Source organism: Rattus rattus, chromosome 12, assembly GCF_011064425.1.
Source record: "Rattus rattus isolate New Zealand chromosome 12, Rrattus_CSIRO_v1, whole genome shotgun sequence".
Classification (NCBI taxonomy): Eukaryota; Metazoa; Chordata; class Mammalia; order Rodentia; family Muridae; genus Rattus; species Rattus rattus.
Window position 1 is genome coordinate 85,759,503 of NC_046165.1, and position 16,288 is coordinate 85,775,790.

Sequence of the window (16,288 nt, forward strand, 5' to 3'; positions counted from 1 at the left end):
GATATTGAAATAGATTTGTATCTATATAAGATGTAACGGTAGCATTGGTTGAGAGTCCAAGCTGTGTGATGTATGAACTGATATGTTACATTTCCTTGCAGTTTAGAGTTTTCAACCATACGGTTTTGAATCTTTCATCAAAGTATATTGAAATACTGCTCTTGTTCAAATTAAGCTCTTCTAAATTTGAAGTCAATATGCTATGTTAAAGTGGGTGAGATCAGAACAGACTGGAGTAGCAGGCTGGCAGGCTATCTACTGTTCTGTGGAGGAGGGCAGGGCAGTGTGAGGGAGGCACACCTCCTTTCCAGCTATGACTATTGTGCTGCTGAACTCCAAACTACGCCTATGTCCTTCTTGAACTGTGTCGCTGTTGGTTTACACCATAGAGCTTTAAAAACTGCCTAATAAGCTAATGAATTCAGTGCTTACTCAGTGTTAAATATAAGGGTGTTCTGATTAGATGCCCTTCTGGTGGAAGCGAATTCATGGATACAAGCTGGCTGGCTTTCAGTAGTTGCATTAACACCATGAACGATTTGCAGTGTTATTGCCAACTGTATACGTAAGGAAGTGAGGAGTTCAGGTACCCAAAGGAGTAGTTCTTACTAGAGCCCATAGTGTTGGGAGAGAGAGTTAGAAAACAGCTACTTAAAGATTATTTCTTATACTGCAAATTAAATGTGGAAAAGTTCACTTTTTAATTGATTTCTAAAATGCCCTTAGCTATATTCTTGCTAATAGTGAAACACACACATAGTCTTAGAGTGCTGATTAAAATGCTTCTGGTGTATTGAAAACCTAGACAAAATGCACTTTGAAGTTTGAGTTTTAGGCAGAATTGTACTGTGCTCTAATACCTCACAGAGGGCTAATGACCCAGATTTCCACAGCTCCATGGCAGCTCACTGTCTATTAAACAGTCCATTAAATATTATCTAGTACTTGCTAATCATCTAGCAACCGCTCCTTAATTGAGTGTATAGTTTTATTTATGTCATGAAGCATCTTAGTTTACATTTTTAATTTTTATCATTTTATTTCCAAAATATACTCAGACCTAACTTTGCAGGTATACATTATTTTATTTCAGTAGTTTTAATTGTAAAGCTGTTTTGTTTATAAACTTTTGGCTTGTTAGGATACCTTTCATTTTTAACTGTCTGAGTGTTTTAAACAACTAATTTAATTTCATTTAATGCCTTTGTTTTCAAGCCTTTGAAGGCAATGACACCTAAAATTACTTTTATTGAATTCATTGTAATTTGAAACATAGTATTAGGATAAGAGACTTCTTTAAAGTGCAGTTATTTTTCTGAGTAACATTTCAGAACAATCTTTCCACCTTAAAACACCAACTTAGTTTTCAGTCATCTTATTTTCTGAGTTCAAATTTGAATAAAACTCACAGTAATAGGGAATTTTTGTTAAAATACATCGGTAGTGAGTAACTGTAGCCTATTTATATTTCTATAACTATTAAAACATTTTTATATATAATTTTTTGTGTATGTTTTTATGTTCATTAACTGACCAGTATAAAAGTTTGACAATATGCAACAATAAAAATTTTACTTAATAATTTTAAGATACAGTGTCTTTTCAGTTTGGGACTTAGGAAAGCAATGAACATTTCATCAAATTTCTGAGTAAATAGGGATACAGTATACTATTTCTTCTAAAGATTTACTATATAGCTTAAGAAAATCTTAAGCTTTTATTTAAACATAAGAAATAGGGTTTATAGGCAGTCTCAATGGTACTCTTAAAGAACTCCTACCACCCTGAAGGAGTAGCATTAACAGTATAGCATTTAAGTCCAATATTAATGAAATTAAAATGCTGATTTGGTATTATAATGGACCTTAATATAAGGTTTATTATTTTTTACAGGCTGCGGAAGAGGAAGATACACAAAACCAACATGATGACAGTTCCTCTGACTCAGGAACTCCTTCAGGCCCTGATTTTAATTATATTTTAAATATGTCTCTATGGTCTCTTACTAAAGAAAAAGTTGAAGAACTCATTAAACAGAGAGATACAAAAGTATGAACGTTTGTGGGTTAAATAATTTGGACTATTTCAGTATTATCCATATCTTTGATTTTCTTTGTCCAAAACTAAGTATTTTGATTTATCCTTTACACGTTTAAAAACTATTAAATGTTAAACTATACTACTCTCTCTCTCTTTCTCTCTCTCTCTCTCTTTTTAATTGTAGGGACGAGAGGTTAATGATCTCAAAAGGAAATCTCCCTCAGATCTTTGGAAAGAAGATTTAGCAGCATTTGTTGAAGAATTGGATGTATGTTAAATCTCTATTAAATATATGTATTTCAGACTGGGAATATAGCTTAGTGGTAGTGCATAGCCTAGAATGTGTAAGGCCTAAGTTTAGTCCCTAGCCCTGCTAAATGAATAAATAATCTTTAAAATGAATAAACTATATTTAGAAAAATAATGTTTTTGAGATAATAATGAAAATTCTTCTTAAATTATCTCAGAATTTTTCTTTAACTTTGTATTACTGTATTTATTTACAATCCAAGTTCAGATCAAGATTTACCTCTATGGAGTTAAAAAGAAAAGTTTTTTCTAGTGTGGATGGATATAAATGCTACAGAGTTCATTAGAATAATGAAATTCTAATGCTTTCTATTGGTTTAATGCTCTTACCTGACTTCTGACTCTGCTAATTGATTTAATTTGGCATTTTTTCTGAAGAGAGTAAGCCAATCCATGGACATGGTTGAGTATATAGATATTTTGACTTCCTTTGATTTTAAGAAATTTCAGTGATTTTCTGCTAGTGGAGTTCTATTTTTAAAAGTAAAAGTAGAGAAATGATTTGAAATGTAAACCTCTTAAAGAACTAAAATTAAATTCATGGCAGCAGAGTGAACATTGGTTTTGAGTGCCAAAAGTAATCAGCACTATTATTGCATGGTGCTAATCGTTTAGTTACTCCACTATTTCAGACTCTTAATTATATTATTATTATTATTGTTCCAGTGTTTAATGTTACTGTCCCTGGCTTCTGTTACAGCTAGAATTTGTAGGAACAAGTGTTTCATATTACTTGCCTGATGGAATTTTTGGAACTTTTTTGTGTTGTTGTTTTAGGTTCATGGTCTTTTAAGTACCATAGTATATGTTGACCTGGTTAATTAATTAGATTTTTTAAAAATAGAGGCATATTTTCTTTCTGCTAGCTTATATGTTAAAAAAACTGATTTTGTGCCGTGGGTGTGCTCAGTGGTGCAGCACTTGGCCCAACATGAATGGAACCCTGGCTTCCATCATGACCAAACATACATTACATATTATTATTACTGCAGTTCTGATACTGCTTTAAATTGGATCACTGACTAGAAGAGTGGAGCATGATCATTTTGTGCTTGCTTTGCTAGTAGAGATTCCAGAGCTGAAATGTTACCATTCGAGGCAATCTCAGGGACCCAAGTGCTGCTGTTTGCTACACTCTTAATTTGTCACTTTATTATTTGATAATTAGCAATATTCAAACAAATGACTCAGCAATTTAAAGCACTTGCTGATCTCTTCCAGAGGATTCTATTTCATTCTTTTGACTTATATGAGACAGTTCTCATGTACCCCTCACCACTTTGGTCTCCATAGGCTTCCATACACAATGCAGTATACACTTACACAGACACATATACATAAATAAAATAAAATAAAATAAATCTTTAAATTCTAGAGAATTTTATTTTTTGTAGATTTGTTTTATGAATCTTCAGTATTTGACTGAATGTGTATATATAGGCATGATTGCTTCCGTGGAATTCAAAAGAGAGTATCAGATCCCCTGGAACTGGAGTTACAGACATTTATGAACTACATTATGGTTGATAGGAATTGAACCTAGGTTCTCTGTAAGAGCAATACTTGCTCTTAACCATTGAGCCATCTCTACAGCCCCGAGATAGAATTTTTTTTTTTGATAACTAAGAATATTTAGACTTAAGTTTTATGACTCTGCATTCTTTAAAGTCTTGATACTACCAATTAAACATACCTTATATGCTGATACTGCGTTGCATGTAGTTCTCAAATGAAAGAAGTGAACCTTTCTATAAAACAGATAAGGATTTGGAGCCTAGAGAAGTGGAGGGACTTGCTTAGAGAGGTGTTCTATTGGTATGATTAAAAATAATTATTCATCTTTGCAAAGCCTTTTTCATCCTCATCCCTAAAATAGATATCACAGGACTTTAGAAAGCCTGCCATGGTAGGTGCCCTGCCAACTGTCAGTTCCTTGTTAAGACCATGTAACTAATATTAACACTGGGTATCAATGTGTTTGATTTCAAATATCATACTTATAAAATTTTATTAAACAAAATGTATTTAAATGTCTTTCAAGAGATGACACTTTCCTTTGCATCTTTCCAAACCTGTTAATTACTATAAAGCATAATAAATTTATAATGAATATAAATTTTGTAGAATTTAGAATTTGTCACAATAACTGTGGTTATATATATTCGTTTATTTTGATAACAAACCCCATAAGCTCAATATCTTGGGATTTCTTTCTTACTTTAAAGTTGTGAATCATTATTATGATTGAAGTAGTTGAAAAGAATAACTTCATACTTTTTAAAGATTTATTTACTTTTTACTTTATTATACATATAGATGTTTTTCTGCATATATGTCTGTGTATCACCTGTGTGACTAGTGCTGAAGAGGTCATGAGAGGGGGTAGAATGCCTGAAATTGGAGTTAAAATGGAGATGAACCACCATGTGGGTGCTGAGTCCTGAGCTCATGTTCTCTGTAAGAGCCCCAGTGCTCTGTACAGCTGAGCAATCTGTCCAGCCCCACATCACACTTTTTAACAGAACTGTCTTTGTGATTTGCCAGGGTTCTGATGACAACAGGTCAGCAATGGTCCCGTCCCATGCTCTCATAGGATTGTAAAGATCACTAAGGTCACTACTTACCATTGCCATATTATACTAAGAGTAGGAAGCGACATTCATGAATTGAGATTAAGCTGTTCTAACTTAAAAGTGTTTCCTTCTCCTCCCATTATTCCATCTCAGATTAGATCAGCTGAAAAGAAACCTTTGTTTCTTAACATGTAAATAATTTATTTCAGGCTCTTATGCAGTAGTGGTTGTGTTTTACAAAGAGCTGTCTATCCCCTCCCCTTTTAATCATGTTCAGAAAGTGGAAGCACAAGAACGAGAAGACATTCTGGCAGGGATGTCTGGGAAAGCAGTGAAAGGCAAAGTCGGCAAAGCTAAAGTAAAGAAGCTCCAGCTGGAGGAGACGATGCCCTCGCCTTATGGGAGAAGAATCGTTCCTGAGATTACTGCCATGAAGGCAGACGCCAGCAGAAAACTGCTGAAGAAGAAGAAGGTATCACCTGTCCCCGTGCCAGCCCATCGGTGTCCTCTGAGCGTGTGCTTGCTCACGCTTCATGACTTAAAGTGTATTCTGATGTGCTAGGGAGTGCTCTCTCCTGAGAGCAGCCAGGCTGAGGAAGAACACCCAGTAGGCAAGGCTCACACGTGTGTTAGAGTCACTCCTGTAGCTCAGTGTGCTGCACCCTCCACCCCTCTGCTCCAGCTCAGACTCACGGACTCAACTGACTTCCCGTCTCAGCCTCCTCAGCTGACTGGGACCACAGGGACCTAAATTCTGTTCTTAAAGTGACAACCGCTGTGCTGAACATCCTTCTAAATTAAAGTCTTAGCAAATCCAACCCAAAACTATATAAATTATTAACTTTATAAATTTAAATTTTATATTATTATGACAGAGTAAGGGAATGTTAAGCAGAAAACAAACCGTATTTGGCTTTTGAAGTAACATCACTTCCTGCGATCTCCTTGGTTGTTTATTGTTGAACACTATTAGGCACATCTAGCATTACTGGCATTGATACTATCAGGAACTTAAAAAAAAATATATGTGAAACTTACCCTTGAGCAGGATGGGCCAGGATTAGCCAGATGTAAAGACTTCAATGAATGTTCAGAGCCAAGAAAGCAGGATGTATGATGGTCTTAGAGCCTAAAGGTCGAGAGAGGTTTGTTTTATAGTGCAAGGAAGGTATAGGGGTGTGTGTGTGTATATATGTGTAATATATATATATCTCACATAACTGAGAATATAGGCTCTTTGTGATTAGTGAATAAGCCTAAGTTGGAATTGCAGGTCAGAGAATATTTTTAATTTTATTTTTATTTTTATTTTTTGTGGAGAGCTAATATTTGAAACATAGGAGCATTTTGACACTAGAGCAAGTATTCTTTCCTGTCTGATGACTGCCTGTATTCCTTCACCTCACTCAGTTTAGCCTTAGCAAGTGTCCTTTGGTGTCAGGTTCATTCTTTTTTCCCTACTTTATGTAGAATCAATAAACTCATCCCTGCCAGCCCTGAGCTTTGCCCACTTACAACAGTAATTTTTAAATGTTTGTCTTCTAGCTAAAATGTAATGTTCAAAGCCCCTCGAACTAAGCATGGCTGAAACTAGGCCCGTTATCCTGATTGTGGGCCTGCTTTGTTTCTCATCTTGCTTCTTTTACCACTTTTCTACCTAGCTGTCAAACCTAGTTGATTCTTTCAGAACTTGGTAGGAAAGACCAAGTGGTAGTGATGTTTTCTCTGATCCTTCTTAAGCAGAATGGTTCACATTTCCTTCAGCTGCTGCTGTCATTCACTCTCGTTTTGACTGGTGTTATATTGACAGTGTACCTACCTACCAGTTCTCCTGCCCTTACTAATAATTTTGGGTTAGATTCAGCCTTACAGTATTTCACAAAATACATCTGTTCCTTATTTTCATTCTGCAATTTGAAAATATTTTTCTAATAGGTATAGGCACTGATAGTGTGGACTTTTTGTATGTTTGTTTTTGTTTTGGGGTTTTCTTGTTTGTTTGTTTGTTTTGTTTTTGTTTCTATTTTGAGTATGTAGCTTTTAGTCTCATAGTTCCTTTGCTAACCAAGATCCTGGCTTCTTCTGTAAGATTTTTTTCTAAGTAGCTATCATCTCAGTGAACATATCAGAATGTTAGGTTTATAAGCAGTGTTTTTTGAAACAGTAAAATGAAATAAAGTAAAATATATCTCAAGTAGAATACATTAAAAACCTAACTGGTATGAAGAAACTATTGAGTGTAACTGTATCTGTAAAATAAGCATTGTTAATTTACTTTTTACTTTTACTCATGATTGGGTTTGGTTTGATTTTTAACACATAGGGTGATCCTGATACTACAGTTGTGAAAGTAGAATTTGATGAAGAATTTAGTGGAACACCAGTAGAAGGTACAGGAGAAGAGACATTGACACCATCTGCTCCTGTAAATAAAGGCCCCAAACCCAAAAGGGAGAAAAAGGAGCCTGGTAAGGCATTAGAATGTGTTTGTGCATGTTTGTGTGTAAGAGAGAAAAGAAAAGACTGTAGGGTATGTCTAGAGTCTACTGATTTTGATTGATTGATTTATTTTTAGTAGTTCAATTAATACCTTTCGTTTTTATATACATTTCTATTTTATAATGAACCTTTCACAGAAAAGCTTCACAAGTACCATTGACCTGCTTTTAGGTACCAGGGTTAGAAAAACACCTGCATCAACTGGCAAACCTAATACGAAGAAAGTGAAGAAGCGGAATCCTTGGTCAGATGATGAGTCCAAATCAGAGAGTGACTTGGAAGAAGCAGAGCCTGTGGTTATCCCAAGAGATTCTTTGCTTAGGAGAGCAGCTGGTATCGTGACACATTTTATATGCATTTTATTGTATATGACCATTGACCTGTAGGCTTGGTTCAGTAGCATTATCTGTGTCACTAAAGTATTAAATCATCACTCCAGAGAAACACAAAGTGAATTATGTTTTTTAAAACAGATTTATTTTACATATAAAAATGCTGTACATACATGTATGTCTGTGCAATGCATGTATGTCTGGTGCCTGTTGAGGTCAGAAGAAGGTGCCAGATTCTCCGGATCAGGAGTTACAGATGGGTGTGAGCTACCATGTGGATGCAGGAACCAAGCCTGGGTCTTCCTCAAGAACAAGTGTTCTTAATCATTGAGCAATCTCTCCAGCCCAAATCAAGTTTTCTACTTCATTTTATTATTAAAGCTTATACAGTGCTTCCTCCATGGCTTTTGGATATTTTTTAAAAATGAACAAACCCCAAACCAAAGAACACAAAAACGGTTTTGTCACAGTGTTGGTAGCTGTGACAGCTCTGTCGGAAGTTCTCCGTGTAAATACTCTACCACTTACATCAGGAGAGGGGTCCTCCCAGTAACTGCTTGGTTCTTTGTACTCAGTTCTCTAAATATATCGCTATGGCTAGACTACAACACCATGTCTTCTAGTGTATTGCTATCAAGAATATGATCTGATCTTCCTTGAATATCTATTAATTGCACATACTCAGATACTTATAAAATCTGATTCATTTGTTTTAATTCATTAAAATGAGTATTACAACTTTATGGTTGTTAATTTTAGCAAGTTTATTTTTAATTAAATGCCAGGCTTTAAATTGTTTATCAAGTGTTTCTTTTCCTAATGGGTATAGATATAAATGATAAGGGAGAATAATTTACATGGTTAGATTAATGTACATGTAAATTAGTTAGGACTAGTTAATGCTTCAAAAATTATGCTTATGTTTTTTATACATGAAAAGTAAAATATGAAAATATTGAGTGTCCAAATAGTTTAAAAATTCTTCCCTATAAAGCATGCTAGAATTTAAAATAAAACTTACATGCATTATGCTAGAATAGATAATTCTTTTCTATAGTTGTTTTCTATCTTACAGGATGTACCAGCATGCTCAATGTATGACTTGATTCAGTGGGACTTGAATCCAGAGAGTTTTGCATATGAGGCAGCATTTGCCAGCTGAGCTGGCCCTTACATGGGTATTTTACAGTGCAGCTAACCCTAAAGGGAAATTAATGTTCTCACGTAGACAAGATAAAAGAAAGTTTATCATTTTAAAATAATGTAGAGTTCCTTATTCATAGTTAAAGAAACGGGAGATCTTATATTAATAGTTCTTTGTACAGGGCACACATTACACAAGGACAAATGGCACAGGTCCGACCAATCATGGTTTTGTGTTCTTGAATCATATTTAAGTATGATGGCACAAATGATTCTCCCTCAGTCTCTTAATTATTTGAAACTGTAGCAACATGTCACTGTGTCCTGTTACATTCATTTCTGTTTTTCTCCTAGCTGAAAGACCTAAGTACACTTTTGATTTCTCAGAAGAGGAGGAGGATGATGCTGATGATGATGACGACAATAATGATTTAGAAGAATTGAAAGTTAAAGCATCTCCCATAACAAATGATGGGGAGGATGAATTTGTTCCTTCAGATGGCATGGATAAAGATGAGTATGCCTTTTCTCCAGGCAAATCCAAAGCTACTCCAGAGTAAGTAAAGCAGCTGTGATTACCCAGTAAGCTCATGAGCACCAAGAACTGATAGCTAAAGCTTTGTTCAGGAAATAATTAGTTTGTTAGTACTGCAGCTCTTCCCTAGCTGTTGCTGTAGGCTGTGAAAGACCGGCAAGCTTTTTCATTAAGGGCTTGAGAATAACTAATTGATATGTCTATGTCATATGGCTTTGTAACAGCTCTTTATAACTGCCCTTGTAGTAAGAAAGTAACCTCAAACAGCATGTAAATAAATGAGTGTAATTTGTTCCAGTAAAATGTTTACAAAAGTATCATCCACATGGAGTCTATTTGGACAGCTCCTGGCTTGGGAAATGTTTCTAGATCTCTAGAATTAGGAAACTTGTTTTCCCAGTAGATTTGTCCTTGATTACTTTTATTACTTTTGATAAATTCTAGCACTAACATGGAGAATGTGAGATTTTTGAATTAAGTATTTTTGAGGACATTATAACTCTACATAACCAGCCTTGACTAGCTTCTAAAGTAACTGACTGCCCACCTGTGGTCTGTAGCCAGTGATGGTGTGGCCACCTGCCACACTAAGGAGCCCCCTTTCCCTTTGGAGCTTTGCTTATAATGTTTGGGTTAGTGTCCCTTTGAATAAATTTAACCCATTGCCTGGTTTCCATTCTCATTTTATATTAAATCAGGATTTTTTAACCATATATCTGTCTTCATGTGTTTGCTTACATAAGTTTGTGAGGAAATGGGCAGGGTGTGGGTGTTGCCCTATCTTTAATAAAGAAAACAAAGGAGAAAGAACTAAAGTTTTGATAATTATAACCCTGCAATGTATAATATGTAGTATATTCTAGTTATACCTCTTTGTGATATTTTCTTTCTTATAGAAAATCTTCACATGACAAAAAAAGTCAGGATTTTGGAAATCTTTTTTCATTTCCTTCATATTCTCAGAAGTCAGAAGATGGTATGTTCTCTTTTCCATAGTTAATTATTATGTTATGACAGCTGTATTTGATGTAGAGAAAATCTCATGCCAGAACTTAGCTGCAGAGTTTTTCATTAGTGAAAGACTTTACGTTTGCCCAGTATAATAAAACTTACTTATTGACTGGTCACAATTGGTATTATGGGAGCATGTAGACATGCTAGCCCAGTAGTTGTAATGTCCTCATATGCAATTTAATAATGGGAAAAATATAAAAATAATTGGAAGATTGAAATTTGATTTTCATGATGATGCAAATCTATTTGTGGCTATAAAAGTACCAGATAGATGCAAATTCATCTTACCAAATTCTTTTTTTTTTTCAAAAGATTTATGTATATGAGCATACTATAGCTGTCTTCAGACACACCAGAAGAGGGCATCAGATCTCATTACAGATGGCTGTGAGCCACCAAGTGGTTGCTGGGAATTGAACTCAGAACCTCTGGAAGAGCAGTCAGTGCTCTTAACCACTGACCCATCTCTCTAGTCCCCCATCTTACCAAATTCTTATAGCTGAGAAAATAAAATTTTATCAGAGCAAATATAATTAGGGTATACTTTTTAGTACATATATTTGTGTGTGTATGTGTGCAGTTTTCAGGGTCACTTAATTGATTTGCTGTCTTTATTTTGTGTGTGTGGTGTGTGTGAGGGTGTGCCCAAGTTTGGTGTCAGGTGTCATCTTCTGTCTTCTCCACTTTATAAATTGACGTAGGCTCTTTTATTGAGCTTGAAGTTTTCCATTTCAGCTAGCATGGCTGGTCAGTTTTTTTGGTGTAGGAGAAATTTCCTCTCTCTACCTGCTGTGATCTGGACTCTCAGGCAGGATACTATGCCCCCTTTGCTTTTATGTGGGCTTTGCTTGCACAACTGAGGCATTAATGGCTGAGCCAACTCCGAAAGCCTTGTTTTAGTTTTGTAAATATACACATATAAACACACCTAGACTTGGTACATTTCTATAACTTTGGATAGACATTCATTAGTGACACAACTTGTCAAAGCTGTCATGTAAAATTATTACATGTAAGAGGCCATTTTAAATTTTCTTGCTATGGTTTGAGTGCGGAAACAGTTGATTGTTAAATTAAACTAATTTGCGGGCAGAATAAGCTACAGCTGGGCATGGGGCATGCCTATCCTAATACTTGGGAGACTGAGGCAGGAGGATTGTAAGTTTGAAGCCAATCTGGGCTACACTGCAAGACTCTTCCCCTTCCCCCTGCCCCCAAAAGTAAATTAAAGGTAAGCTTGCCTCTAAAATTAGTCTTCCGAGATTTGTTGATTTAAAAATTTGGGCATTAGTACTAATTTTCTTGAATTGACTAATAGTGTTTGTATAAATACTGAAATTATCATAGTAGAGCCTTCTCATTTGAAAACAAATCACTAGTTTATACTGCTGAATGTGCCAGTTATCTTTTAAATAAGTAGCTTTTGATACTATTACTTTTCACTGCCATGTAAATTTTATATTGTTTCACATCAGTTAACATTTTTGAGGTATAACATTGGTATATTTTCTATTTTCAGCTGTTTGTGTATTGTGGATTATGTGGTCAATAGAAACAAGATCAATTTATTAGCTAAAGCGAAGTCATCAAAGAATCAGTTTACTAAGAGGTCTTTATAGAGTCTCTTTACTAAAAAAAAGCTTTGAAATTTTTAGATTCAGCTAAATTTGACAGTAATGAAGAAGACACCACATCTGTTTTTGCACCATCATTTGGTCTGAAGCAAACAGATAAAGTTCCAAGTCAAACAGTCGCTGCTAAAAAGGGTACGTACTCTATACCTGCTTGTATATTGCATAAGCTACACAGAAATTATTGATGTGAAAGGAAATCTAATGTAATTTTAAACTGTTTGCCTGAATACTTCAATATGAAACGTAAGAATTGCTATAATATCTATTAGGCCATATTTTAAAATACAAGTCCCCCACCCCATCCTTTTTTGTTTTTAAGTCTGAAAAAGAATTGAGTTTGAAGGTTGCCCACCCTAAGAGCTCTTGGCGGTTGATGACTCCATAGGGAGGACTGTCGTTCTTTGAAGGCGCTCCCTCTAGTAGTAGGTTTCTGTGCTCATAGGGGCAGACTTAGTGGGTGATAAAAAGTAAAGTTTGAAGAACGACCTGTGGAGGTGAATGAGAGAAGTTGGAGAAGGTAAATAGGGTGGATATTAGAACGTTTCATTGTATAAATATGTGAAATTATCAAGATTAAATAATTGTAACAAAAGATAGTTTTCCTATAAAGTTCTTTTGGTAGATTGGGTAGAGATAAATGTGTATACATTTATCTTGATTCTATATTACGTTAATCCTGCTCCCTACAGTTAGTGTATTGCTTTTGTTTTTGAATTATAGCTTCCCTCGCTGCCATAGCCTTAGACTGTTCACGAAGTGCTGAGCTGCTTCATCAGTATTATACAATTGCCAGCTATGTAACTTGTTCTTTTTGAAGTTCAGGATTAGTGCTTTACATTCGAAAATGAAATTTACTTTAAAAATACACATCTAGGTGAGATATTCAGCCATATGGACCTCTCCCTGAAAGCAGGAAAATCGATAGCACACCACTAGAGGCACAAGAGTAGATGTATCAGAACGGATAACCAGAGTCTTCCCTCTGTCTGAGCGCACTAGAGCTGTGGGGGCTGTGCGGAGGAGGGTCTAGGCAGCACTCCAGGGGCCGCCCAACAGGCTCCCTGGTGTCTTCAAAACATGTTGGCTGTCGGCACTTCTTATTTTCTTCTTATCCAACATGATATTTGTATTATTTGGGAATTTTACGTAATGCATCCCTATGGCACTCAGCTCCCAGTGTCTACATTTTTTACCTGAGGACTTTGACTTCTCAGTCGTGATGGACTGTTAACTCCCGCCCCCCTCACCCAGCCACCTTCCAGCAGGGATTGAGGAAAGCAGGTGTAGGAGTAGCCAGTGCCATTGTCGCTCAGGCTCCCAGTCTGGGCTGTTGCACTGGCTCTCCGGGGGAGTAATTAAGCTTCAAGACGATGGACTGGTTTGATAACTTACCCCTTGACTGGCTCTTTGCTCTTCAATTGTCTAAATTCTGTTCTTTCTCTCATCAAATACTAAGTAAATATTTATGCTTGAATCCATACCCTGGGGTCAGTCTGGTTCTGAACTCAAACTAAGAAAGATTCTATAATTTCCTTTCAAGACATCCTTTTTGGGGCTAGAGAGCTGGGCCAGTGGTTAAGAGCACTTGCTGTTCTTTCCGAGGACCTAGGTTCATATCAGGTGACTCACAAACACTTTATTCTAGTTCCTAGGATCCGATGTATTTTTCTGCAATTCCATAGAGCCCATAATGAAAAACAGGCATATGTGCAAATACATGTAATTTTTCTTAAACAATCAAAAACATTTAAAAGTATTTTAAGAGATTTTTTTCTTTAAGTATTCATATGAGCATCTTTTAAAATACTCTGGGACCTAGATCCCTTCTTGAAATCTGTTACTTTCTTCTTGAAATCTGTTCCCTTCTGAAATGTTTCTTTCATTAAGCTAATGAGTTCAAGTTCAACATTAACTAAAAGACCAAACCATTTTCCACCTACCCTATTTAGCTGTTTCTCTGCTAGCTGCATGGATCTTGTATTAGTTGAACTAAGAAACTGCCTTCAAAGACCTCAGCAAGCTCTTCCTTCTCTGCCCTCTTCCTGAAATACAGTTAGCAGATAGTACATCGAAGAAAAGACCCACCACAGCCCTCCTCCTAAGAACAGCCTGTGCTACTCTGATTTACATATATTATTCACATTATATTCTGTAGTTCCAATATTTTGCAGGGAAGAAAACATTATTTAGATAACTGACCTGCATTTGGTGGGGGGTGTTGAAAGTGCCATAACTTCTGCACGCTTGAAAATGTGACCAGAGAAAACTCATTTCTCTTGCCTTGTTGTTGGAACATGCACTCCTGCTAGGAGCTGCCTTTGCAATTCCTGTAGTGGACTCAGTCAGGAGGAGTCTCTGGCTCACTCTCCATGTACAGCTCTGCTGTTCACCAGTGAGGGGCACTCTGTCGCATCTCAGCCTGAGACTCGGTTCTGCTTTCAGTCATGTTAGCAATTCTTCTCAGCTTCTAATAGAAACCTCAGCCACTCATTTCAAACTGTCCAATACATTTGTTTTCCAGCCTCATTTTATTATTACAAAGTGATTATCGTGTTTATATGAACCATAAATACAAGGTTTCTGTTTAAAACATAATACAGTGTAGGGGGCCCTGTATCTATGGATCTGGATTTTCATGTTTCTTTCCACATAAAAATGGCAAATCTTGATTTTAACTATTGGAGGGAAGTTAGTTGCTTTGTATTTGTACTTGAGGACCAAAGAACCAATAAAAATGCTTCCTCCCACTAAATTACCTTTATAAGCTAGAACTTAGTGTGTGCTTGTACATGGGCTATATAGTTAGTATGTCAAAGTTAATTTTTATCACGAATATATATTTAAAAGATGCTGTTTAATTTCCTTTAATATTCCTTGCTTGAAATATCTCAATTGAATTACCTAAAAATTAAAGTATGCCAAACTGAATGATACTTGTTTTATCATCCATGGAATGATATTTACCTTTATCCTGGCACCAAGCAGAAAGAAACCATTTCTTAGCTTAATGACTACTTGGTTTAATGTTTCTTTCTTTTTTCTTTTTTTCTTTTCTTTTTTTCAGAGCTGGGGACTGAACCCAGGGCCTTGCGCTTGCTAGGCAAGTGTTCTACCACTGAGCCAAATCCCCAACCCCAGTTTAATGTTTCTTATCAGCAACAACAATAATAATAAAATCCACTGTAACAGAATTCATGTCAGCTTAGTTTGCTGGTAAATACATTGCACTGACCAACTAAAAGGATGTTTGCTTACTAGGTAAAGCACCTTCAGATGCAGCAGCCCCTAAGGCCAAGAGAGCCCCTAGGCAGAGGAAGGTAGTAGAGCCTGCAAACTCGGACTCGGATTCTGAACTCGGCAACATTCCAAAGAAGACGGCCGCACCGAAAGGTGAGGAGACGCTCCAATAAGGAGATATCTTTCTCCAATTTTACTGAGTTTAGCCACAGGGTGTCTATTTTAAATTGGCTCACATACACATAGTGTACTGCGTTCAAGTGAAGGACATGGAACAGTTTAGTATAATTACTCGTGGGTCAAAACACTGACAAGATTAAATATACTGACAATGAGACAAGAAGATGCTGCAGTGAGCGTCCTTGGGTCTGTCTGACCTCTGCCTCTCACTTCCTGTGTGTGGTTTATTTGAGTCAGGGTCTTGTTAGATGGGCTATAAAAATAGAAAGAATAAGAGGAAAGCATAAAAAAAAAAAAGAAACTATCAGAGAACCTATGGAGGTCAATATATAGGCAGGTATGGTTTGAAGCCTTGTAAGTTTATCGGTTTGGACAGGTAACTTACGCACTCTCATAAGAAGTTTAGTTCCTGAGTTTGGGAGCTGTATTTGTAAAATGCTAGTCTCTTATGAGAGCTTAATCACTGAAACTGACTTCCAGGATTTCCTCCGTGTTTAAATACAGCTTGAAGATACTCTTTAGTCAATGTATGCTCCGTGCTGTCAGAGTCTACGTGTGTCACTTACAGTACGGCTGCAGGGCCCACTGTGGGGCATGCCGAAAAAGTGATTGTAACACTTGGGCACTTATTTACCTTTGGGAGGAAAAAAATCTTTTCATGTATTTTTAGGTAAAGGCCGAGGGGCAAAGAAAAGGAAAGCATCAGGCTCAGAAAATGAAGGTGATTATAACCCTGGCAGGAAACCATCTAAAACAGCCAGCAAGGTAAGCAGGAGCCCCGATGGAGCCTTG

General features: G+C 36.3%; 1 protein-coding gene across 1 annotated transcript in view; it reads left to right on the plus strand.

The window, feature by feature from the left end:
* Window positions 1–16,288, plus strand: part of Top2b (DNA topoisomerase II beta) — a 60,809-nt gene that overhangs the window by 43,255 nt on the left and 1,266 nt on the right. Inside the window, exons 26-35 of the mRNA XM_032918145.1 lie at window positions 1,894–2,049; window positions 2,225–2,308; window positions 5,200–5,394; window positions 7,246–7,390; window positions 7,593–7,754; window positions 9,251–9,452; window positions 10,328–10,407; window positions 12,101–12,211; window positions 15,338–15,469; window positions 16,167–16,261. Coding sequence (XP_032774036.1) covers window positions 1,894–2,049; window positions 2,225–2,308; window positions 5,200–5,394; window positions 7,246–7,390; window positions 7,593–7,754; window positions 9,251–9,452; window positions 10,328–10,407; window positions 12,101–12,211; window positions 15,338–15,469; window positions 16,167–16,261 — 1,362 coding nt within the window. The remainder of the gene's footprint in view (window positions 1–1,893; window positions 2,050–2,224; window positions 2,309–5,199; window positions 5,395–7,245; window positions 7,391–7,592; window positions 7,755–9,250; window positions 9,453–10,327; window positions 10,408–12,100; window positions 12,212–15,337; window positions 15,470–16,166; window positions 16,262–16,288) is intronic.